The 20,992-nt window shown below is 46.8% G+C and overlaps 2 protein-coding genes across 2 annotated transcripts in view; one reads left to right on the forward strand and one right to left on the reverse strand.

Annotated features, from left to right (window-relative positions):
- Positions 1-20,992, forward strand: part of rpl15 (ribosomal protein L15) — a 249,507-nt gene that overhangs the window by 39,421 nt on the left and 189,094 nt on the right. The gene's annotated exons all lie outside the window — the stretch shown is intronic.
- Positions 12,106-20,992, reverse strand: part of foxo6b (forkhead box O6 b) — a 49,157-nt gene continuing 40,270 nt past the window's right edge. The window contains exon 2 of the mRNA XM_080516380.1: positions 12,106-14,346. Within this exon, the coding sequence (XP_080372506.1) occupies positions 12,643-14,346 (1,704 nt within the window). The 3' untranslated portion in view covers positions 12,106-12,642. The remainder of the gene's footprint in view (positions 14,347-20,992) is intronic.

The raw sequence follows: 20,992 nt of genomic DNA on the forward strand, positions 1-20,992 counted from the left end.
ATGAACGTGCTCACCTGCAGAAACTCTCTGTCGTGATTATAAGAGGTTCTAATCAGAGGTTTGCAGGCTGAAGCTTCATCTACTAAAGGTCGGTGCATGAAAACCGACACACGGAGAAGCCAATCTACCCGCGAGATGCCTTGATGATAACATCTGGTAGAAGAGCAAAACTACAGATATTATTGATTTCATGTGGATGTTAACCATCAGGCGAGGGCGCCATGTTACAGAAATGCTGAAAGACTCATGTACAAAATGACCGTGTTTGGAAAAGGGCATGAAATTAGTTCAAGTTTGTCACAATGATGCTCTTATTGTGGTGAGAGACATTTTCCCGGCTGGCCCACCAGGACTTTTATTCATGAACTTTATTATTGGATATGTACCTGTTCTTCTTCTAGGTGGTTTTTATTTCAGAACTTTCAGCATCATATCATCTCGCAGTGAAAGTAGGCGAGTGTCCAGGTTGAAGGAAGCTATTCTCTTTTGAGTTTTTCAAACACGCCCTGAGTTTTGAGGGCGTGTGTGTGTGTGTGTGTGTGTGTGTGTGTGTGTGTGTGTGTGTGTGTGTGTGTGTGTGTGTGTGTGTGTGTGTGTGTGTGTGTGTGTGTGTGTGTGTGTGTGTGTGTGTGTGTGTGTGTGTGTGCTTTTATTACTGGAACAACAGCGTCAATATCGTTTTCAGCCTCTCTACCGTTTCCGTAAACCAACATCACACTCAAAACGGTGTTGCATAAATGTGAAAGATGCCTTGAATGGAAAAAAAGAAGAAAGAAAAAGCATTTTCATTCAATCTTGTCGTTTCAACTGGGCCTTAGCAACAATGGCACAGATTTGCAATATCTATGGAGTGGATCACACGGCTACATTTATCTCTAATGCATCTACTTTCCATCAGTTCTACTTTTCTTCATACGTTATAATTTTCCATATTTACAGTTGGCAGAGAGACGTGTCATGTATGGAGGGCCACGTGTCCAGCTTGTCCATCTTTTCTCCGTCTCCAAGACCGTTGACAATGGAATTAAATGTTTTTCTCGTTGTGATCGACCCTGACACATTTCCGAGAGAAGAGGAATCTGTGGAGACACACACACACACACACACACACACACACACAAAAACGACTCACAATCAACTTCCAGATCAATTAGCATTCAGTATCAAATCTCTCACAGTGTGTGCTGAGCTCGAGCCGCGGCGGCATTATTGAGGGGATAATTGTTGCCTTGCGGTGGTTTGAAGTCGCTCGCTGACTGACTGACACTGATACACACACACGCACACACACACACACACACATACATGAACAGTAATTACCAACAAGCGCGTAAAGACACATAAAGAATGAGTGACACTGATAATTAGCACGCGGGCGACGCGTGCACTCGTCTTTCTTGTGCCTTTCAGTGGGGACCGTGTACGCCCCAGCCAGAATAATCCATCTCCATCATGTCGACACAGTGCTCCCGTCTCCGGGATTGTCACGCTCGCTAATTACTCTTTAAGATAATCAGCCCGTGTGGCTGGAGATGCGGCGCCCCTCCGCGGCTCCGTCTTCCCGGGGAATGAGAGGTTTAATCTGTGGCGAGATCAGAGCCGCTGGGAGCAGCAGCAGCAGGAGGAGGAGGAGGAGGAGGGACGAGGAGGGAGGCGGGCTGAGCAAGGCGGCTGGAAATGAGAAGGAATTTGGGTATCTTAACAAACTCTTAATTACGTTCTCTATCCTCCGCTGGTGGCGGGCGTAAATGGCGGTCCCCGGGGAGCCTCTGATCCACTTTCTGATCTGCAGAATTCACAGTCGAGCTGCTGATCAAAAAGACGGAGCGGCCTAGATGCTTCAAACACATGGGACCTTTTTCCAGCGTGGGACTTCGTCGCTTGTCATTGAGCGGAAGTTTGAATTGTTGAAAAAAATCGTGCTCAAAAAAAAAAAAAAAAGACATCAGTTCTCTTTAAAGAGAAGGAAGAAAAAGAGGGTTTGAAGAGAGACAGGGAGCATTCGATGGCTCCATGAATTGATAATGAGCGTTTGCGCAGCGTGCTGAAGGCGTTTGTCCCATATATGAGGCAGAATTCATTGGAGATGACCTCCACCCACATTCTCGCTGTTCTAATATGCCAGGCGTCGCTTTGATGTTCGCCATCAGCCGAGTCCCCGGGGAGGCTCCGCTGTAATAAACCACAGCGCTGCGGCGCGCTCGCCAGCAGGAAGTCCCGTCGGTCCGGCCCACCGGCTCTCCGGGAGCCGCGCGGGGGGTCAGGGGGTCGCCGAGCGAGGCGTGACACGGAGCGGCGCAGTCTGTCCGCTGATGGCTTCTGGCCTCTGTCAATGGAAAATCCAATAGGAAGCGGAGAGAGACACAGTGAGCGGTCGGAGCCTGCTTCTGATCCGTGGTGACAGTTTTCTTTGTGTGTCGAGAGCAGGAGCGTCAAACATGACGCCCGCGGGCTGCAACTGGTCCGCAAGGGGCTCCAATTGGACCAAACCACCCAGGAAATGGTGAAACTATCAAACAGACACTGAGACCCGAGCTGAGACGTGGGTGAAACGAGCCTCAGAGCCACGCTGTCAAGGGGAGTTTGTAAAAACACCCATAATGCAACAGCGAAAGGAGAACTTTCTTGGACATTTCACTGTCATTTGAGAAATTGGCTTTATGTTGAGCTATGTGTGCATCTGTGCTTACATGCTGTGTGTTTCTACGTGTATATACATTTCTATGCAAGTACATATATGTATGTTGAAAGTAATATACGTGTGCATATTTTTGATTTGCAGTGAAAAACTGACAGGAAGTGCCCTCACAGACTTCCTCCTCCTCCTGTCCTGATGTGGAGCGCTGGGGTTGGCGGCTGATTGCCTTGGCCCCGCCCACCAGCCGAGGCCCTTTAAGCAGCTCCAGCAGACTCCTCGGGGCGGCTGATGTGTTTCTGCTCAGTCTGCCTCAGGACACTTCAGTCTGTGTTTGAATTAGTTTGGTCAGTCTCTTGAGCTGCGCTCCGCTCTGGTCTGTGAGTCTTGATTTCTGGCCTAAATCAAACTTTCAACTTTGTCAAGCAGCTTATTGAAGGAACCAGCTGCCTCGTTTTGAAGTAATTAGGCGTTTTTGTTTGTGTTCCAGTTTTTAGAAAATTTGCGTTGTTTGAAACTTTAGTTAATGGCCTCCGAGAGAAGAAGCTGCCTTTTTGTTTTATTTAATTAGTCTTTGTATTGTTTGGTTTTATCAGCACCTGTTTGGACTTCCTTTGTTGTTTTTGTTTTGGGTTTCTGAACTGATGTTTCAAACATTGGAATTCCCAATAAAAGTTTCCCTGCACTCAAGTCCACCTGGTTATTGTTACTTCCCACACGTACGCCCTCTCCTAGCATTGGCGGGTCGTAACAATCAACTAATCTTTACTTATCGCCCACATAAAAACCTGGTCAAGAGCTGCTATTAGCATGCTGCACTAAGAGGGAGCAGTGCAACGAGAAGCATAACGCCATGGTGGCCAACACTGGAAAACAACACAGCGCAGATCACACACACATGATACTGATGCCAACAGGCTAATGCTAATATGCTAGCACCGTTAGCAATGCTACTACACTAATCATGTGTTTACACCTTAGTGTTCTAACAATTATTAATGAGAGTATTCTGTATTGTTTTCAGGTCAACGAGCTGAATGGCCTGCAGGAGTTATTTTGGATGTGTTGAGCTGGTTTGGATAGCTAGCATGACCTTCACAATGCTAATGATGCTTCTGTGGCGTATTGCGATGTTAATCTCCATCTCTCCCTGTCTACATGCAAATGCAAAGTTTTTACAAATCTCCACTTTGGCCGGAGTTTTCCGAGATAATTTTTGTCAATTTACATGAAAACTAAAGGCCCAAATGCATTGAAATGTCACAGTTTATAATTGTTTTCATCATCGCTAAGAGGCGCAGAGGGAATCCACAAAAATAAGAGACACCAGTCTAAACGACCTTGCCAGTCCAACCCCATTTGATCAGTTCCTGTTCTACTGGTCGTTTCCAGTTCAGTTTGTGTCTCTTGCCCTACAGGTTCAAAGATAGTCTCATCTCGTCACAGAGTCTGGAGGTTTCCTGAGCAACTCCCTGGTCACTAATCGAATGACCAAAGGCCGTCGGAGCTTGAGGATAGAACCCAGGCAACCGGTTAACAAACACCTGGACTGTCTGGGATGTTCTTGGTTCCCCTTCAGGTCTGGAGTTGAGAGACCATCAGAATTATCACACCTAATTTACACCAAGCAAAGAGCCGCCAGTTAGAGGAGATTAGTCCCACATGTCTTCATAATGAACCAATAAAAAGGTGGATTTCCTCTCAGTTCCTCACAATGACTGGAGTTTATGTGAATCAAAGACCTCATCATCCACAAGCTCCTCCGGCTGTCTGCAATCTTTATCTCTTTAAATACCACAACACACAATCAACAAATACAAACTTATTTTACCTTAGGTACGAAGTCCAAAATCCAAAAATGTAAGAAATCATGAAATTATGGCAAAGTTGGTTAAAACCTGTACTTTCACAGTTTGAGTGAATTCTGAAGCCTCTAGCATGCATGTGTTCACAAATCCACCCTCACTAATGTTTCTATGCTAGCAACAAGATAGCAAGTGTCTCTTTCTGTTCTCTCATCTGGGGTTTAATGTTTCAGGTGTTTTTCTCTTAATACAGATGTTCGCCAGCGCCACATTTCTTTATGGAACCCAGTTAGTTGGTAAAAGTTGGTAAAATACATACATACAAACCAATAAATACAAGTGAGAAAAAAACAACATAACCTTGGCCCAACGCTTGTTGGCGAGCGTAACAATGTTCCACAATGACTGAAGAAGAAGCAGCTGTTGCTCCTCTTGAAGTGTCCAGATAGTGGCTCCTCCTGGACTGGATTGGACTGGTTGTGGACCCTGTCCTGGATGTTGGACTCTGCTTCAGTGGAACTGCTCCGATGTGCCGATCCATTCTTTTCAGCAAGACAATGTGCCTGGGCAGCATCTTTCACCTCTATAGAATGTTAGGAATTTATCGGCTGCATTCATGTCAATGAAAGGTCCATTGTGTATCTTCGAGTGCCGATTGATCCTTTCTTACAATCCACTCCGACAAACATGAAGAGATACAATCTTCACCAAGGTTATCATCGATCTTCTATACCTTTATCCTCTATACTCCTCTGCAGGTTCAAGAGCCCAACAAACCTGACGATACATGTCGTCAGGTAGGACGCTGCTCAAATCGCACGTCCAGGAAAAACACAGAAAGACACTCACTTCCACATCTACGGGCAATTGAGTGTCACTGATTAACCTAACATGGATGTTTCTGGACGATGAGAAACAAAGCTGTGGAAGGTTCCTGGTGACCAACGACTTCCCACCCCACGAAACCAAGAGGGCATGAAGACCCAAGAACAAGGTGTCTTTGTCTGTGAGGGGATGAAAAACCCTCGAACAGGCTTTGGGAACCGTTCAGAAGTGAGTGACTGAGGAGGACAAACCCATGAATGTACAGGGAGAACGTGCAGACTGCATACGGGAGTCGGACCAACGCCTTTTCTGCCATGAGGAAAACTGCACTGAACCAATGAAAGAAAGAACAAAATAAAACGAAGACTAAATGGAACTGTCTTTTGTATTTTGAAAAATAAAAAAAAAGGCTTTCGTCTCTCTAAGTTGATTTCAGATCCTTTCAGATGATAGGTATTGTACCTATGATCCAGCTCAGCTGTATGTTAAACTTCTGAGTTCTACTCTCATTCTTTCCCTGGTTTCACTTCACGTTGTTGGAATCTCACCTTTAGGTCTTGTGTTGTGAATTTCTTTTCCGGGTCTTCTTGTTGTAAAAGAATCAGACCTGAAGTCCAGGGTTTACTGTTTTTGTTTACTTTGTTTAGAGCTCTCAGAGAGTGCAGAAGTGTAGCGCAAAACCTTCATGAGTGTCTTCAGTCGGCTCACAATGTGGATTTTTAATCACAGAGTAAAGAAGCTGTTTGACGCAACTGTTTTCTTTTGGACTTTCAGTTGATTATTCAAAAACTGCTGAAAACAAAACAAAGATGCTCTGTGAAAATAATTCAATCTACCGGTAAATGAATTTGAAAGGAAAAGCTATGTGTGTTATTGTGTCCAGGCAGGAAGTCAGGTCAAGTTTCACCACTTTCAAAAAGTTGTGTCCGTAATCTTGTGTCTGTAATCCAGCCTTGAATTGAACCTAGATACTAAATAGTGATAGACGACTAGTTTTCTATGATTTATATCAGAATGAATGCATATTGACGCTCTGACTTGAGTTTTTATCGTATTTCTTGTTGGGCCAGCAGAAATAGTGTGATTGTGCACTGTTAATATTACCGTATTTTCTGGACTATAAGTCAAGACTTTTGAGTTGTTGGGCTGGTCATGCAACTTATATTAAAACGTGAATATGTATATCAGAATACATCTTACGTCCTACCTGGGAATACTGCATGACTCAACAAAATACTGCAACAGTACCACATAAAAATCTCCATTACTACCATGTGTGACTGACTGAGCAAGAAAAATATCTCCAAATAGAAAAATGTATATTAGAATTTCTAACATTTGGACCAGAAACCAGAACATTTTCAATATTTTTTTTTGCTTGTTTTTCCCTGTGTTCAAAATGGTGGTAATAATTCCCTAACAGGGCCTTGGATAGACTACAAATTACAGTATGTAAAAAGCGCAATAAGATTTTTTTTTTTTTAATCACCGGTTCGGTGCAACCCGCTGACATTACTTCTCCTGTGGACTGAGTGATGAAGTGCAGAGGACTGATTAGTAGTCCAAGGCTCCTTTCACGGCTTTAACGTCTCCGGCTAATATCCAGTGACAAACTGTACATTCTACAGCGGTTTATGCAGATATGGCGCCGCGGCGACGGCGTATCAGCCCGCAACCTTTGTCAGATCACAAAACGCCACATCCTGTGAAATATGGGGACGTCTGTGAACTTGCTGCAGAGGTGCGCCAGAAGATTAGGGCGGGAAAGTGCATTAAGATGCTCGGGTTGTAAATATATACGGCGGAAGGGGGGGAATGGGGGGGAGTGTCGGTTTTTAAGTTGCTGTCACCGGGCTGTCACTGTGTCTGTCAGAACAGATCCATCAAGGCTCTGACACGTCAGGCGCCACATTTGCATGGAGTGCAGCAGGAGCTCGTCCTCATTACGTATTCTGTCTCACACTAACCTGCCTCCCGCCGCCGCCGCCGCTAACTAGCATCCAAGAGGCATATTCTAGAGGGCGGCATGCGCCGGGGATGATGGAGAGCTGTTATTGGCTTCTGACAGGGTGTGTGTGTGTGTGTGTGTGTGTGTGTGTGTGTGTGTGTGTGTGTGTGTGTGTGTGTGTGTGTGTGTGTGTGTGTGTGTGTGTGTGTGTGTGTGTGTGTGTGTGTGTGTGTGTGTGTTGCCAGGTACCGCCATCTTCCCAGGTGTACCGCGATCAGCCATCTTGTCAGGTGAGCTGCTGCTGCTGCTAACTAACTAGCTTTAACTTCGTCTCTGCAGAGAAACAAAAGGTGTGAAGGTGTGAAGGTGTGTGTGTGTGTGTGTGTGTGTGTGTGTGTGTGTGTGTGTGTGTGTGTGTGTGTGTGTGTGTGTGTGTGTGTGTGTGTGTGTGTGTGTGTGTGTGTGCGTGTGTGTGTGTGGCACAGTCTGGCACTGCAGATGCAGTCAGTCCCTCAGTGAGCGAGTCTCCACTGGGAAAGACACAGCTGTGGCACAGCGTCGGGTCGCTAACGAGCCTTGTCACACACACACACACACACACACACACACACACACACACACAATACATCTTGTGAGGTTAACCAAACGGCACGGAAAATCATGTTTGGTCGTTTGTAAGTTTTACGATAAAGGTCAAGGGTTGTTGCACTTCTTCTTCTTTCCAATCAAAACGTGAACTTAACCTGTTTTTTTATCATCGAGCTACAGTATCACTCCATCTGTGTTTTTGTCTCCTATGTATGAATGGATGAATCAGGGGTTTTAAAGTGTGGGAGGGTGAGCCCCTGAGGTTAAACCATGCTGTGACCCCCAAACCTGGGGTAATCCGATTTCTCAACTTTTTTTTGAACACATTATTGAATATTAATATTAATAGCTATGAAAATAGCCTGGATTTGTTGTATCTTATATGCTATTTTAAATCATCTTAAATCATCTCCATTGCAAAAACAACCAAATTTGTCTTAAAAATGTGCAATTCAATGGAATTCTCAATACTTTATCCTCCAGTTGATTACCTCCTGTTTGAATTTCTACTCAGAAAGTAATGGGGGAAGATCTGAGAGGGGGAAAGGCCCAACGTATGCTCTGATACCAGTAGAGCATAAAACCAACCAAAATCACAATGATTGCTTAAAATTCTCTTTAAACGGGAAAAAATGGCTCAGGAAATCACGTAATCCCTGAGCTTCATTGATTTTTTTTTTTTCAATGTATTTTTTCCTAACAAAGACCTGGCAAGTTTGAACAAATTCTTCTACTAGATTAGAATCTGTTTAATTCTTGTGCTGAATTACACCGTCACAAAATGACACATCTCCAACACATTCAGCAGCGTTTCTCACTTTTTTTTTATTATTACCAGAGGCTATTTGTTCACTTTGACGTGATGTTTTCCATTTAATGGAAGAAGTTGTGCTGAATATGACGGATTTAGCAGCAACACAGCGAGAGACTTTGGATTTCACACAATGTGGACGTTCGTAAAAATCCTGAGGTTTAAAATATCAACACAGTATCAGCAGATTGCAAAATATATTCTGTTTTCATGAATTAATTGTGATTCTTTTACCATTTTTCATACATCAGAACTCATACTGGCCTGTGCTGGCCATAAAGTAGTTTCCAAATACTGTTTACCTTTTGGATTTCAGTATAAATGACTTAGTGTTGACTTTTATCGCTTGAAATTTGACACCAGCTTCATTGTCTAGATAAAGAAATGAATGGATGGATGGATGGCTAGATAGATAGATAGATAGATAGATAGATAGATAGATAGATAGATAGATAGATAGATAGATAGATAGATAGATAGATAGATAGATAGATAGATGTAATTACTTCCTTTAGAAACTAGCTGGTATTTGCCATTTCAAACAACTGTCAGTATAAACCTGGCGCGGACCGAGGGTTTTCTAAAACGAGGTCTCTGTGGACTTTCAGCAGACTATTAAGATTTGTGAGGTTGTTTTTTTTCTCAAACAAGGATTCAAAAGCTAAACCACAAACAACCCGTGACCCTCGTCTGAATAAGCTGAGTACGGGAGATGGATTAACAAAGCCCCGAATGGATGAACCAACAAATAAAAACCTTCTTTCTCTAAGGTTTTCCAAGTAACTATGGTAACACCTGTTTGTGTGAGCATGGATCGCAGCCATTTACCCTGATCGATCATGTGAGTAGTTTACTAGTTGTCGTAGTAGATTTGGATGATTCCTCTTCGCCATGTTGGTGCTACAAGGTCACTTTTCTGTCCTTTATCTATCACTTTCTCAGTATTCTTCATGGATTTTACCCATAAACATTTACTCCCTATAACAAGGTGAGCTATATTGGATAACGAGTGAACATTTTGTCCTCTTTGTCCTGGATTTGTGGTACTTTGGCCACATTATTTTCGCACGATTGGTTCAGAGCATCTTGAGATTGACAGAGTTCTGCTTCTGGTTCGTCCTGGTCAGTATCTGCTGAGAGTAGTTGAGGTCAAGTGCAATCGATCCCACGGTGACGTTGCCTCACGAAGTTCTATCGGGGTTCAGGATTGGCAGCAAAGAGAGCTACAGAGTACCAGGCTGGTGGTTGTAATGTTTTGGCTGATCGGCGTACAGATAAGAATGATCCGTGGGACTGTATTTGTACGCCTCTATACCCCAACGCATTCAAATAACAGAGACACAAACAGCACCTTCGTTCTTATTTGTTTTTTTTTATTTTACGGTCACCAGATGAGCAGATACATCATTTTAGAAAAGAAATTGATATTTGCAAAAAAATTATAATACAATTTTCTCAATATAGATTATGTACAGAATGAAATGTTGTCAAACTGAAATAGCATTCTGCCTCTTCGTCGCGGAGAAGACGAAGCAGTGAGGGTCTGACCGGGCCTCTGCTGGCCCGTCTCCCCAACCAATAAATATAAACTGTATATATTATGTATGCTGCACTCAGCCAGGCATGGACGACACCGGGGCGAGTTACTTCTCAACAATATTCCCTTAATCAGTTCTTGTACATCGCTGTGCCACAAACACACACACACACACACACACACACACACATACACACACACACACACACACACACATACACACATACGAGAAGCTTGACACACACAAGTGCTCGCTGGCCAGAAAACAAATGACAGTTGCGGGGGGTGGAGTGGGGGGGGGTTACAACAATGGGCCATCTTAACTGGTGAAAGAAAGGAGAGAAGAAATCAAAAGAAATGTGTATGGAAATACCCGTCATTGTCCTTGATCAGGAGGGAGAAGTGGCTTTCTGGTCAAAGCTCACTGGAGCTGCCTGAGTAGCACTTGACATTTGGCCTGATTGAAACAGCCAATTCTACAGAAAGCTAGTGAGCTGGAAAATCTGTAGCCGCCTCGCATTCTCGCTCCCTCCTTCTCGTTCAGTATCTCGCTCTATCTATCTACCTTTCGTCTCTCACTTGTTCCTATTCTCTCTAATCGGACAGGTGCCAGAACTTGGCAATTGCACCCTCGCACACCCCCCACACACCCCCCCACATCCCACCCCACCCCAACCTCCTCTCTTTATAATAGTTTTCCCGCAATGAAACAAAGGAAGAAGAAGAAGAAGAAGAAAAGAATGCACACAAAAGCTCCAATCCACGCTGTATTGAAACAGGACAGACGACTGCACAACCACTGAACGAGCACAAGAGAAGACGACAGCAAAGTAAAGCGGTGGCCAGGATGGGGTGGTCGTGGGTGGCGCGTGAGGTGGGGGGGCTACTTGAAGGACAACCTGGGGCACAGCACTCGCTTTTACCTCGTTGTTGGACACCACATCTCTCTCTCTCTCTCAAAGAAATGCCCTCCTCGTACTCTGTGCGTGGCGAAGAATTATGACTTTGTGCCAATGAGCGAATACACACACTTGCATAAATCATCCATCTTGTTTGGCGGTTAATTACTCTTGTTTACCCTCCGAGTAACCTCGGGATGGGGCGGCGTGATAGGAGGGAGCCTGGGAAGGGGAGATAGCACCAAATAGTAATCTGCTGACGCTGTTCATCAGCGAGCAATTCGCAGGAGTAAGAAGCACGGCGTGGGCTTGAACCCGGGTGTTAGTGAATCAGACGAGGTTGCCCGAGGTCTGAGGACGGCAGCTCCATCATCATCCTCGGCCTGGCTCGCTAAGCTGTTGTGGGGTCAGCCGGTGAAGGTGCCGCCGCTGAGGCAGTCCGGCGCCGGCCAATCAGGGAGCTCCTGGGGATTGCACAGCCGTGGCTCTGATCGTTGCTTATTTCATTATGGGGAAAGCTACATAAATCCACAAAATGGAGAGAGGAAGCGGCACGGAGGGAATATTTGCATTTCTCCTCTCCTATCATCTCCCCTCTTCCCCTCCCGCAACATCACCCCCTTTCAATCCCTCCCCCATTTAGTGCAGAGTGACTTTAATCATCACTTTCGCCAAAACACATTAAGCCGGTGTGTCCGGAGTTGAAGAGCGAGAGGCGGAGGTTGAAAAAACACAGAGTAGCGCATTAGATTTGCAATAGTGATGCATCACTCTGGCATTACTTTGGAGATTAAAGAAGGGACGTTGCATTTCAATGGAGTGCTGCTGATGGCTGCCTGACGGATGACTATCCTGTCGTGAAGGAAACGCCACTGCCCACCGGGATGAGGAGGAATCACTAAACCTGGAGTTCACTTCCCTTTTCCTACCTTCAACCCTTTTATTCCCCCCCTCCCTCCCTGGAAAAATAGAAATTAATTATTTCTCCTCATCCGTAAACCTCAAAGCCCCCCTCCTCCCCGCTCCCCCAATCCAAGAGCCCCTCTCCAGTGGAGATATTTATGCAGCTGTTTGATCATGTCTTAAAGTCAAGAACAACACCTTCTTTGTAGGAGGAGATAATACTGTAAAGTGGATTGCATACATTAAACTTAAGCCAACACGCAACGTGACTCTGCCTGGTCTTTGTCTTACTGCATCTGCATGAAAAGATGGATGTAAAGTGCTTGAGAGCTTAGGACAGGCGGGGAGCGATTGGGAAGAGGGCATCAAAACAACAAAACAGAACTGAAGGGCATGAACGCGGGAGGGGGGGGGGGGGGTTCTTTAGCGCTGGGCTCGTTGGGGGCAGGTTCAATATGGAGACAGAAGGCTTTATAAACAGGGTGGCAGAGAGAGAGAGGTGGGGGGGTTAGAGAGAGAAAGCATATAATGTGGTAGTGTAGGGAGTCCCCAGGAAATAAAATGACAATATGCATTGTCTCACAGAAACAGAACCAAAGTCAGTCAGTCCAAGGGTACCGGCCACCGGCAGCCTCGCCCGGTGGCCGGGCGCTCTGGTAAAATTTGTCTCTCCAGACCCTTGGGCCTAAATTCACCCCAGCACCCAGCTCTGGTTGGTGTGTGCTGGTGGAGGGCATGCAAACGCCCCCAAACTCATACCCATGCCCATGCCCACTCCTTGGGACAAAGAGCCGTCGAAGTTGAAGTCCATGCCCTCTGTGTCCATGAAGTCATTGAGCAGGATGGAGTCCACGTCGCAGTCCAAACTATGTGAGACATTCTCCATTTCCAAGCCGGCTACCATTCTACTGTGGGAGTTGTGCTGTTGTTGCCCCTGGTAACCAGCATTGCCTGGCTGGTGGTTGTTGTGGTAGTAGCCGTGCCACGAGTCAGTCATGCCCTGGTGGTGAGCCCCCGGGTAAGGCTGGTGACGGGGGTGAGGCGCGGACGCCAGACGGCAAGGGTCTTGGGGAACGTCCATGACGCCAGCCGGGTTGGGCGGGAGAGAGGGGGATGTTGGGAGGTGGGGGCGGGGCCCGTAATGGTTAGAGGTCTTGAGAGTATAGGGCTGAAGAATGTCAGAACTCACCCGGGGGGACAGTGCCTGGTGGTGAGGCCCGCTGTGCATAGGGTTGTGGGGTGTGTGACTGTGCATCTGACTGGAGCGAGGGTTGTGATCATGGCTGTGATTTACTTTGTTACTATGGCCGTGCTCGTGACTCGGGCCATAGTCGTGGGCCGGGTGTGGCTTGTGGCTGTGGCTATAGTCGAGGCTGGCTTGGTGTTTGTGACCCTGATTGTGGTTCTGATGGTGGGTTGCATTCTGGTCGTGGACTGAGCCATGGCCGTTGTGTAGGCTAGGATTGTGACCGTGCTCTTGGCTGTGATTGTGGTTGCGATTCTGATTGTGGCTGTGCTGGCTGTGAACCCCGTTGGTCCCCTGTGTTATCAGTGTGTGTGGTTCCCGCCCTGGGCCAAGCACGGGCTCTTTGTTGGAGTATGGCGGCCCTCCGGTAAGCAGACTCTGCAGGGCATTGTTCTCTGAGTAGCCCCTCATTGGGCGCTGGAAGCTGACTGGCTTGTTCTCCTGGATGGTTTCCATGGGAGTGTGGTGCCGGAGCATGCCCATGGAGGGCTGTCCATACATGGGCCCACTGTAGGAGCCCTCCGCCTTGGGCCCAGGCACGTAGGGATAACCATTGCATTTGATTTGTGGGGACTGGGTGTAGCCACCCTCATCCAGACTAATAGCTCCAGTCAGGTCAGTGAGCTGAGGCAGCTCCACAGACGGGCAGTGACCTCCAGTGCCCAAGGCTGGGGACCGGGTGCTGGTGGGGCTGGGGTAGAGTCGTGGAGAGGCCGAACAGGAGAGTCCGCCCTCCTCCGGCTCGTCGGCCTCTGCCTCCGCCAAGATTGGGGACAGGCAGCCGCTCAGTGTGGAGGCGGAGGATGAGGTGCGGGAATGAAGGTCCGTCCAGGTGTCGTACTCCTCACCGCCCATGCCCACACCTCCCTTCCCCGCCGGGCTGCCGTGCTCCGGGGAGCCCTGCATCACTGGTCCAGCTCCCTGACCTTGTCCCCGTCCGAGGCCGATGGCGCCCGCTCTCTTCCGGCTGATGCGACCCTTGGTTTTCAGGTAGCGGGTGCCGTTGTCTACAGAGGCGGCACGTCGTCTGGGTCCCTTCCCCATCTTCCCTCCTTCTGGGTTGAGCATCCACCAGGAGCTTTTGCCCGTCCCTTCATTTTGCACCCGAATGAAACGACTGTGCAGGGACAAGTTGTGCCTGATGGAGTTCTGAAATGATAAAGAAGGATGGAGAAAGAAGGTGGTGGGAGAGAAAGAGGAAAAGGAGGAGGGAAGAGAAAAGAGATAAATATTAACACCCGTGGGAACATTCAGGGTTAAATAATCATTTCTTGAAAACACAAAGTCATTTCAAATTATGGGCAAACTATCAACGCTGCGCGGAGCGCGAGAAAAAAAGATGGATAAAAGAAAGAGCGGGAGATGGAGGAGAGAGCAGAGAGGGCAGGGAGAGTGAAGGAGCAATCGATACCTCCCTTGACCAGCCTCTCCTCTCCGCACGCGCTCACTGAGTCATAATATGGACACGGGCGCAGCCTCCACATCAAACCATCACCAAGGTTACAGAGATGAATCACGCGAGGCAACCCAATCACAGACAGCCCGTATCGATTGCAGGGCCTCCAAATATGAAAGCCTGAGATCCAGCCAGAGATGGTGGATGGAGAGGAGGGAGGGATGGGGTGGGGTGGGGTGGCAAGGGGAGGGAGACGTGATTTGGCAGGAGAATATCTGGAAGAGCACCAAAATTTTTAAAAAAAAGAGAGAGAACTGGAATAAGATCGAGGGGAAGTAAAACGGAAATGTGGAGGAAGAGAAAGAATTGCTCATTTAACCTCTTTCAAATTAATGCGACCGTTGGCGAACCGTGACGGATATTGTTGGCGACAAAGTCTTCCTCGCTCGCAGCGGTCTTTTGAAGACGGGACGGATGTGGCGGTTGGGAGTGGGAGTGTACATGTGGTGGAGGGTTAGCTGGGCTTGGTGGTGGTGGTGGTGGTGGGGGTGGGGGTGAGGGGGGGGGGGGGGTATAAGCCTCTCCAGACCCCCTGTTTAAGTGCCTGAGTGACGGCTGTATCGTTAATCCAGGGCTCCACAGCAAAGCATTTGAAGCCGGTGCCAACCTGGAGTGAGTTGATGAGATCTAAGCCTGCCTAAAGGAGAGCTTAGCGGGGATACACATCATCTCAGCTGGCCAAGTTAGTCTAAGTACAGCATGTTCGTCCAAATCTTTCCTGCTTGTGTCATTATTCACACTCTCTCCAGCTTTCCTCCCTTCTCCTTCCTTACCCCTCTCTTCTGCTATTCTCTTGGTATTATTATTTTTTTTTTTAGGGTGGGTAGAAACAACCCCCCCCACCACCACCACCACCACCACCTCCCTCCTCCACCCCCTGTGCACAATCACACACTTCTCTTTTTCCTCTCTGGAGATATCTATCTATTTCTGCCTTGTTTATTACCTGCACATAGCTCACAATCTCTGTCTCCTGATATCTGGAGCCATTCTCTATCTTCATTCACTCCCCGCCTCCTGTCCAATTTTCCTCCCCATCGGCCCCATTCATCTCCCTCTCCCGCGTCCCGGCCCTCTCTTCATCACGACATTGCTCATTCTCTGCCTCTCTCCACCATCCATCCTCTCATCACCTTGCACACCCCCTCCTCTCGTTTTCATTCATTCATTCATTCATCCATTCATTCAGTCAGTCAGTCATTTGTGCTGAGCGAAAACCAAAACTGCAGGGATGCAAAGCTGCCTGTTGTATGAAGATGGGAGGGGGGGGGGGTTCTTTGCCCTGAGGTGATATCCATACAATCAGCATGTTGCACCCCCCCCCCCCCCCACACACACACACACACACACACACATCACACACGTTTCCTCTGCAAACTGGACATGCAGCTAAAAGGACGTGATGCCTCTTTGTTGTTGCGGCACATTATGAAAAGCACAGCATCCAGAACAGCAGGTAAGAGGTTTTCTCGCAAAATGTTTACAGGAGGAGTTCAGCTTTAAGTGGGCTTTAAATCAGTCTTTTATCCCAACTACCACTATTTTCATTCACGTAGAAAATATCCCCCCCACCCCCCCTGTAAACACCTCATCCCCACAGCATGAACCCCCCCCCCCCCCCGACCCCCCTCCCCCAAACAGGTAATTTCACCCCATCCTCCACTCAAATTGTGATGCTTTGACTCGTCTCTCTTCACAGAAATTGGATGGGAGATATGTATTCACGCGCGCTGTTCAGAGAGCCAAAAAAATGGGCTTCATGCAAAATTGTCTGCGAGTGCAACGCCTGGCGACGGCGGCGGATTGCACCCGGGGCTCGCCGGTGCCGCTAACGGAGACTCAATCAAAAGCCGAATTGAACGCCGCGGCGACAGGAAGGCCGCGCGGCGGAGGCGACCCGCGTCAGGTGATCTGAGCGGCGGCGCCCCTGACAGGTTCCTCGGCAAGACGACGTGACGGGTCTGACTGAGTGTAGCCATGGCAACAGAGTAAACCACCAAAAAAAAGGGTGGGGGGGGGGGGGGATAAGTGAAGGGGGGGTGAGGAGGAGGAGGAGGAGGGAAAGCGAGTTGGTGGTGGTGGTGGTGGGGGAGGGTGGGGGGAGGAGGGAGGGGGAGGGGGGGCAGAGGCTGATGCTGTTTGATGCTGCAGGCAACTCCAAACAGCCTTTTATCTGAGTCTGTCAGATTCCTGCTTCCAATCCACCAGGGAGGCTCAATCACCAGCAGTCCCAACGCCTCACTACCTGTACCAAGCTGTGATTAGCAGCCGCGTGTGTGTGTGTGTGTGTGTGTGTGTGTGTGTGTGTGTGTGTGTGTGTGTGTGTGTGTGTGTGTGTGTGTGTGTGTGTGTGTGTGTGTGTGTGTGTGTGTGTGTGTGTGTGTGTGTGTGTGTGTGTGTTGGGGGGGGAGCTGTACAATGACAACAGCAACAATTACGCCACAATGGCAGACTGTTGTTCCCTCACCTGCTGATGTATTGTACAGTCCTATAATGTGTGCATTGTCTCCTGCACATACGAATAAAGTGACATCCTCCGTAGGCGGGACTGACATTTCTCTATTGAACCCTCTAATATCGTAACTCCAGCGCCGCCACTTCCCACTCGGCGTGCCGATTTTGCGGGTTTTACAATCGTCTGAACGGGGCGCAGAAACGAGGATCAGATGAATCATCGTACAGCTGAAGGTTAAGTACATTGGAGCTGTTGGAACCGTTCAAACTTCACCTGATGTAGATTCCCGGAGAAATATATCCATATTTATGTATGCTGAAACTGACGGAGATGAAACAATCTCAAGTACGGATGTGAGCAAACATCCAATTGTGTAATTCGTCCAATGTGCTCAGTCGGGGTAGATTAAAATCATCATCACGATGTTGACAAAAACAGGCCGGACTTTTCTTTCTTCTCTCTTCTTTGCTCTTTTTTTTCTGTCTTTCAATAAATAAGTAATCAGGCTTTACGTTGATGTTTGACAACAAAGCTCCAGTCCAATCACAAGTGTGCATTACAAGTAACACAGTCCTGGTTTGATGAGGGTTTGGTTTACGGGAAACTGGTTCAGGTGGTGTGACTCCGTAGTCTCGATGGTGCTGAAGGACTGTAGACAGTCCATGTATGTTCTCACTGGTCCAGGTAGGACTCCTCTCTGAGTGAACGGATGAAGACGCCACAGATAATGTTGGTAACTTTAGTCAAGCCAAACATACTTTTCGGTTTTCAAACTCATTGTGTTTCCAAACACTTAACTCAGCTGTGGCGACAAGCTGCTGGGAGAATGGTTTGGCTGTTTCTCTCTGTCCTTTTCACTCCTTCGATCCTCTAACTCCAACTGGAATGGCAGAAGGTCTCTTCCTGTTCAAATTGAGTTTCGTCTCCTCTACCTGCTCATGTCGAATTGTTGTTTTTTCTCTGTTAAAGTGCCTTGAAATGACTGTGTTGTATTTGACGCCATAGAAATGAAATTGAATTGAATTCTTCCGATAGCAAGGCTGTTCACTAAATCTCATCTTTTTTCATGCCCTGTCTGTCTGCCAAAGTATCCTTGGGCAAGACTTTTCATCTGAAGTTTCTCCTTCTTGCCGTGAACGTATGCATGACTGAGTGACTGTGACTGACAGTGTGGAACGTATTTCCACAGTGCTGAAGATGTCAAAATAAATTGCTGGATAAGTGTTTCTTTGAGTCCATAGTCATTACCAACCATTACCAACTGTTGGAGAACATTGTGGATAATTGAGGACTATTTAATATCTAATATCAACAAGAAAACAAGTAGATGTCATTCAAAAGATTCCAGCAGTTCTAGACTAGCTAGAATGGAGCAGTTTAACTCTGGGTGTGGTTGAAGGTGTTTTCTCACCAGACATTCCGAGACAAAACCTTCCGATTTATAGTAAACGGCTAATCAATGTATTCACTCGCACCAAATGCACCAGATTTGTGTCGGATCCTTTTTGCCTCCGTGATTTGGAAGGTACTGACAACTCATTTTCTCTTGCTGGATTACACATGGTGGCTGTCAAGCTTTACCGTCATTAGCAGCTCTGTGACTAAATGCACCAGTAGGGAGCGGACCGGAGAAAAGCGCTCCGCCGAGATGTGGCACGAAACCCGCGACTGCGGGGGGAAAAGACCGTCTCTCGTTTAAAATTGCAATCAATCCCCACTGATTATCAGCCTGGCGTGGCTCTTCAACGCCGCCTCCGGTTGGATAAAGCCTGCAGATTCTTCGTTAGCGTGACACTGCCCATCGCAGCCTCCGAATGTTTTAACTTGTCAGGAAGGAGTGATCTTAAATCGTCCCTCCGCTCCCAGCCTTTCCAACTGATGCAGGAGATAGGGTCCTCACACCCTCTACAGGGGATGGTTGCTCTGTACCTCCAGACACTGAAGTATATTGCACACAGACAGTAGCAGAGCCTGACCCTGATCCGCTACTGGAGTCACTGAGTCGGAGACCATCGGCCCAGCGGGCAGCTAACAGCCCACGGACCCGCCGACAACACAATCCACACTTTTTACTGCGTTTTCAAAGTGACACATCAGGCATCCGCCCCAGACCTATGAAGTCGGCGCTATCGGCAACGTGACAAGGTCTCTCTAATCACCACATACTCACTTCAAACGCCGAGGAACCGAATTTGTTCCAACGGCAAAAAGATATCTTTTTGTTGGTTTGTTTCAGAACTCTAATGTGGCTCACATGGAGAGCGGTGGAGGAAAGGCTTGGTGTGCTGTGAAGACGTGACTTTGAATCACAATACAAGAGTATTGTAGGAATCTGTGGAAGGCCTGGAAGAAAAACAACCATTGCTTTTATTTTTGTTTGGCTTCACTGGAAAACTAAGATGAAGGGTCTTGCTCAGGGACCCACAGTGGTGATCCCATCACTGCCCTCAAGGGCTAATGGAAACGGCTGCCAGAGACTCAACCAATCCAATGGGAGCAGTTTACAGTTCAGCTCTTGCCGGCTCAGGCGATGGGGAACTGAACCAGCAACCTTCAGACCGAGAGGCAACCCGTCAACCAACCAAGCCACAGCCACTTAACTTGCATAACTTGTACCATAGTTGATGTTGGATCTGATTCTCTGCCCTTTAATTTTTGCAATATTTCATAAATTCTGAATTTTGTCCATCTTTTTCTGAAACAATCCTCCGTCCATCCATCCATCCATCCATCCTCCACACAGAAAAGCCATACTGGTATTTGAACCTTTTCACTGAAGCGAGAGCACGAACCACTGCACCACTGTGCCTCCTCAATCATAGAATACTTGATCTAAACAGATAAACACTGCGATTAATCCTGTATTAGTGTTTTCAATATTACTTTGGAGAAGCACAATCTGCTCCCAGTCAGATCTGGTAAAATAATTTAAAAATATGTTAACATATCATGAAAACCTGAGTTGAAAATGTATCATATAAAGTAGTGCATATGAACTATATCTGAAATATATAGGCATGTTACATTTCTTGTCCTATAAAACATTACGAGGTCAGGCTGTGGCACTTTATTGGGGTTTTTTGTGCCAGAAGTGATCAAATATGTGTGATATGGTCAATGTCGTTTTTGTATATTGTAAGATAATGGTGGTTATAACACTGTTATTCACACTCGGTTGTTGGACTATAACATTTCCAAATTACTCAACAGGTGACCAATTAAAAAAAAAAAAAAACATGCACACAATAGGTTAACTGTGCTAAATGCATTTGTATATTTTTCTTTATAGTAACAGGAGAGGAGAAATAAAACTTTTATTTGAAGGAGTGAATCAGGAGAACAGGTGGAGGAGTGGATCTCACAGAGGAACTTGTTCTCGTCAACGTTCAGCAATGTGATACTATGAATGTCGTTTTGAACTAAAGCCGATGTTTGAAGTTTTCGTCGGAATAATGCAGTACTTTCGTTGAAGTCTTCATTGATAATGAAGCGTGAGCGATATAAGAGTGAAACCTTCGGCAGGAACCTCAGCAGACTTTTACCCCTGGAGAAATATGGAAGGTTTTCCTCATGTCACTGATTCTCATGACAAAATTTACAAATTTCATTTATCTCTCGTTGAGACAAACATATTCTGGGGAAACATAATGAAAGCTAATTTTCCAATGTCAAGGAAAATAATAAAAAAAAAAAACATTTTAGGCTTTAACTTCCTCTTTATTGGGCAAGCGACCATATTTGGTCATTTCCTCAGGAGTCCTACATGCAGATTTTTTAACGCTTAAGTGCTTTACCCTGTTCTTCACTATATCCATGTTTACTATTGTCTGTGCTGCAAATGCTTCCATGTCATACCAGCTTCTTCTGTTGCAGATTACATTGTG

Source organism: Blennius ocellaris, assembly GCF_963422515.1.
Source record: "Blennius ocellaris genome assembly, chromosome: 20".
Taxonomy (NCBI): Eukaryota; Metazoa; Chordata; class Actinopteri; order Blenniiformes; family Blenniidae; genus Blennius; species Blennius ocellaris.